The sequence below is a fragment of the Parus major genome, chromosome 21, assembly GCF_001522545.3.
Source record: "Parus major isolate Abel chromosome 21, Parus_major1.1, whole genome shotgun sequence".
NCBI classification, from domain to species: Eukaryota; Metazoa; Chordata; class Aves; order Passeriformes; family Paridae; genus Parus; species Parus major.
The window spans coordinates 6,806,746-6,811,439 of NC_031789.1; the positions used below are offsets into that span (position 1 = coordinate 6,806,746).

Here is a 4,694-nt window from a genome sequence, read left to right on the forward strand (position 1 = left end):
CCTTCCCGCACCTTCCCTTCCCCTGTTATTTTATTCCACTTTATTGATGCCTCCGTGGCTAAAAGTGATTCTCCTCAATGTCACCTCTTTTTCCTCCTTTGTGTGGTTGGGACACATTGTCAGGGTTTGCAGCACAACGAGGTTCAAACAATGGGGGAAGTCTTTAGAATGTGTTAGAAGAAAAGCTGCCCTTTGGATGATCCTGCAAGGAAAAGCTTTAAATGCTGATTTAAATAGTGCCTGCTTCTTATTTTATTGTCCTATCCCAGACAGTACAGAGCACTAAGAAGTACTTATTTAGGTATTTATATTTTTTGGTGAAATTTTATCTAAATTTAATTTGTGTTGGGGGTTGCTTGCAGAGCTCACTGAAGTAAATGTTAATTCTTTCACGGTTTTCAGTGGGCTAAGTTAAAACAAAGGATATTGTTGAAGAGTTGCAATGTTGTAATTGCTCTCTCCCCAGTTAAAAATAGCTAATTGCTGTCAGTTCCTGATCCCAAGCTGAGCCCTCCTGCCTATCGCCCTGCCCCTATTCACTGCTCTGGCTAAGAAGGCAATTCCACACCTCTGGCAGTGGGGACCCACTGAAATCCCCATTTCCATGTGAACCCTGAATCTTCTGGTGAGGCTCAGCCTCCAGCAGCCACCGAGCCTCTGCTGCAATGCAGGTTTCTTACTTTGCAGCACAGCTGTCCTGCAGACACAATAATGTGTATTTTCACTCTGGGGAAGGCAAAGCAGCCTCTTCTGGCTGCAGCTCCTGGCGTTACAGTAATGAGATTGGCAATTCCTGCTGGCAGATGGGGAGAGTGCTCTGACTCCTGACTCACAGCACAGCCCTGACACCCGCCTTGCCTCCCCTCCAGGAGAAGGAGAGCTGGATGAAGAGCACTGGGGACAGCACTTCCCAGACTGTGCTGGCAAGCAGCAATCCCCCATCGACATCCAGAGGAGGAAAGTGAGGTACAACCCCCTGCTGCAGCTGCAGCTCGGTGGCTACGATGGGCCCTTGCAGGGCCACTTCAGGATGACCAACAATGGCCACTCAGGTAAGGCTCAGGGCACTGCAGGAACAATCTTTGGTTTCAGCTCTGGAAATGCACTCACAGACATTGCCCCCTTTTTGTGACCTCACCTTACTTTGCCATCTCGCTTCATTCTGCTCTCTTGGGTTTGCTGCTTTCCTCAACCACGCAGGAAAGCTCTCTAGAAGTACATAAATAGACCAGACAAACAAAAGGCAGTTAGGTTTCTGCAAGGTATTTTCTCTGTCTGACACGAAAAGGGGATGCAGCTGCAGAATTCCAAGTTGACCCTTTCCTTTACTGTGCTGCAAGACAACAGGAGTGCAGCAGTGAGTGGTGTTTGGGGCATGCTGACTCCTCTGCATTCAGAAAAATGCATCTTTTGGCCTGTGCATTAATTAGAAGTGACAGAAATGGAACCTTTGCATCCCAGCTTTGGCTGGATGTAGGTCACCCAGTACAACACAGCCAGAGGATTGGTATTTTGGGGCTCAGGAAAGGAAACTGAAGCACAGCACGTGTTAAAGTCCCAGCCTTTGGCTGCACACTTTCAGGGCAATGCTTATCATTTTAGGAGATCCCAGATTCCCCTGCTGCAATCTGTAATTCATTGCCTAAATAATTCATCAGCTGCTACTATGGGGATAATGCCTCTGGACTACAGATGAGCAATGAGAGAAGTTTCTGATGGCTGCAGGGGACAGAGGATGGGTGGTTTTGGGAAGGTGTTGAGAACATAAAGCTGTCGACTCTTGAGTCCTGCACAGCAGCTCTGCCTGCAACAGAGGGGGAAATTCGGTGTGAGGGCAGGGCAGTGAGGAGAGACCAAGTGCCAGCAGAGGAGACTGTTGTGATTGTGCTCCTGAAAATGGTAACTCCTTTTGTGTGGCCCACACAAACTCAGCGTTCAGCCCGAAGCTCTCTGTCAGCACTGCTGCCCTGCCTGCCTAGACATTAATTCTTGCAGGTTTAGCTTTTCTGACTGCATGTGTGTATTTGTGCATTCTTTTGTTAACTTCCCAACAATGATTTTCTGATGCGGGGCAGTTTCCTAAAGCACAAAGACAAACGACTGTCCCCATTCACAGCTCCTGTGAGTCAGGCTGGCCTTTTCTACTGGCTTCAGTGAGATGGGACAGGGCAGCAGAATCTCTCAGGGAAAACACTCAGCAGATCTGAAAGGGACAGGAGAGGGATTTATCAGCAGGACTCTCCCTACAAGCTCTCAGAGCCAAACCCCAGATGTCTCACCCAGGAAACCAGGTTCATTTTTTCTGTAGGTGTGTTAGCAGCAGGCTAAATCCCACCTGAAAACGCCTGTTTGCCATGCTGTGAGTCCCTCACACAGAGAGCCTTGGGTTAACAAAGCCTTTTGCACCTTTCTTTTTCCTTTTCAAGAGGGTTGGTCCTCCAGCAGGTACCCAGGACAAGCACAGGTCTGAAAAATTAAAATGTCATCCATGTGTGCATCCTCCTCCAGGAGCAGATTTAACTGGGAGCTGGAGTAACTCAGGGCCAGAGCTGGGCAGCCAGGCTGGCTGTGCTGGGGCAGGGGTGGCCAGAGAGCACTCTGCAGGGCAGGGGTGCTGGGCAAGGCTCAGCTGATTCTCACCCTGCAGAGCCCCAGGTGATGCTCACCCTGCACAACCCCAGTGATGCTCACCCTGCACATCCCCAGCTGATTCTCACCCTGCACATCCCCAGTGATGCTCACCCTGCACATCCCCAGCTGATTCTCACCCTCCACATCCCCAGTGATGCTCACCCTGCACATCCCCAGTGATGCTCACCCTGCACATCCCCAGGTGATTCTCACCCTGCACATCCCCAGGTGATTCTCACCCTGCACATCCCCAGGTGATTCTCACCCTGCACATCCCCAGTGATGCTCACCCTGCACATCCCCAGGTGATTCTCACCCTGCAGAGCCCCAGCTGATTCTCCATCCTGCAGAGCCAGGGTGAAGCAGGATTGAGGCGCTGCCAGCTCAGAGCAGTCACTCCATGTGGGTGAAAAGCAGAAGCAAACCAGGTTACTCCCAACCTTGTGCTTGCAGCAAATATTTGCCTAGAGTATCTTAGAGGAGTCTTAAGCTTGTTACAAACTCACAACACAATTCCCTAGCTGTGTTTTGTAGAAAGTAGAAACCCTGGTGAGGTACTTGAAGTAAATAACCCTCATTATGGAAGGCAGTCAGCAGGGAACTTATGAAAAAGGTAGATTATTTTATCCCTCCCACTCTAGAGCCTTTGGGATATTGAAAGGAAACATGCTTTCATCTTGTCTGTCTATAAGCAGTTCACAAACAAAAGAAACTCCTCAGAAACCCAAACTGTGACTAATTAATAATATGTTGAGCTGCATTTTGCAAGGATAGTTGCTAGTTTTTAGAACATGCTGGGGGCTTTCATTTAGATGAGGCAATTCTCCACTTTCACTCCCAGATTTATTAACATAATCTATGATTTCTGGCAGTGAATTAGCAGGAAGACAGAAGGTTTGTGACTTCTTCTTGGCAAGGAGAAGAAAAGAGGTTTGTGTCCCCAAATCCATCAGCAATGACGCAGCCTTTTCAAACCGACAGAATGGCTGGGCCTCACTGGGAACTGTGGAAAGGGATGAGGCCAGGCACTGTGTTGGTTCCTATTCCCCTCCTCTGCCTTGGGAAGGAAGTGGTTAACAGGCCTGTGGCAGATGTGCCAGACGTGCCAGATGTGCCAGATGTGCTGTGCTGAGTGAGAGCTGAGCATTCGAGCGCTCACTGGTGCCTGAGCCAAACCCGGAGCTGCTGGGGGAGAAGGGGTCTGCAGGCACAGCTGGGCAGTGCCCAGTCCCACTTGTGCCTGCCCTGCTGCACCAGCCTGAGCCCAGGAAAGCTTTGAAGCTCACCCAGCTCAAAACTTCCCCGTTTTCCCTCCCACACTGGGGTCCTGCTCATTCCAGGAGGTGCCGCGGGCACCGCTACAGGGCTGGGCAAGGCTGCACCCACTGCTGCCTCCAACCCTGCCATTCTTCAGTTCAGATCGATTTGCCACCCACCCTGAACATCTCCAGAGGGCTCCCAGGTGTGTACACAGCTGTCCAGATGCACCTGCACTGGGGTGGGCTGGACCTGGAGACCAGTGGCTCCGAGCACACCATCGATGGGATGCGCTACTTCGCCGAGGTTGGTGCAGGGAGGGCTCGGGGGCTGTGGCACAGGGAGGTGGGAGCTGCACCCCACAGAGCCTGCAGGGAGCAATGCCGAGCCAAGGGGCTCCCACAGGGGGTTGGTGCAATGGGAGGGCTGAGCCTGACGCTGCTGGCACAGAAGGCTCCAAGAAAAGCCACGGCAAGGGCACCCATGTCCTTCAGAGGTGGAGCTGTTCCCCCACAGCCACCAGAAAGCTGTCAACCCAAAGGTCCCAAAGCAGCAGGAATTGGGGTGGTGGCTGTCCCCTCAGTCTGTCCCTCTGAACACCCAGAAGCCATTCATCACTCCTTGCTGAATGACCCCGTCTCTCTCCACAGCTGCACATTGTCCACTACAACTCTGCAAACTACTCCAGCTTTGAGGAAGCCAAAGACAAGCCCCAGGGGCTGGCTGTGCTGGCCTTCCTGTACACGGTACGTGTGGGCCAGCCTGTGCTGGCTGTGCTGGCTGTGCTGGCTGTCCTGGCTGTCCTG

General features: G+C 51.6%; 1 protein-coding gene across 1 annotated transcript in view; it reads left to right on the forward strand.

The window, feature by feature from the left end:
- The window catches only part of CA6 (carbonic anhydrase 6), a 21,033-nt gene that overhangs the window by 10,789 nt on the left and 5,550 nt on the right, over positions 1-4,694 (forward strand). Inside the window, exons 2-4 of the mRNA XM_019008740.2 lie at positions 804-1,052; positions 4,046-4,194; positions 4,539-4,634. Coding sequence (XP_018864285.1) covers positions 804-1,052; positions 4,046-4,194; positions 4,539-4,634 — 494 coding nt within the window. The remainder of the gene's footprint in view (positions 1-803; positions 1,053-4,045; positions 4,195-4,538; positions 4,635-4,694) is intronic.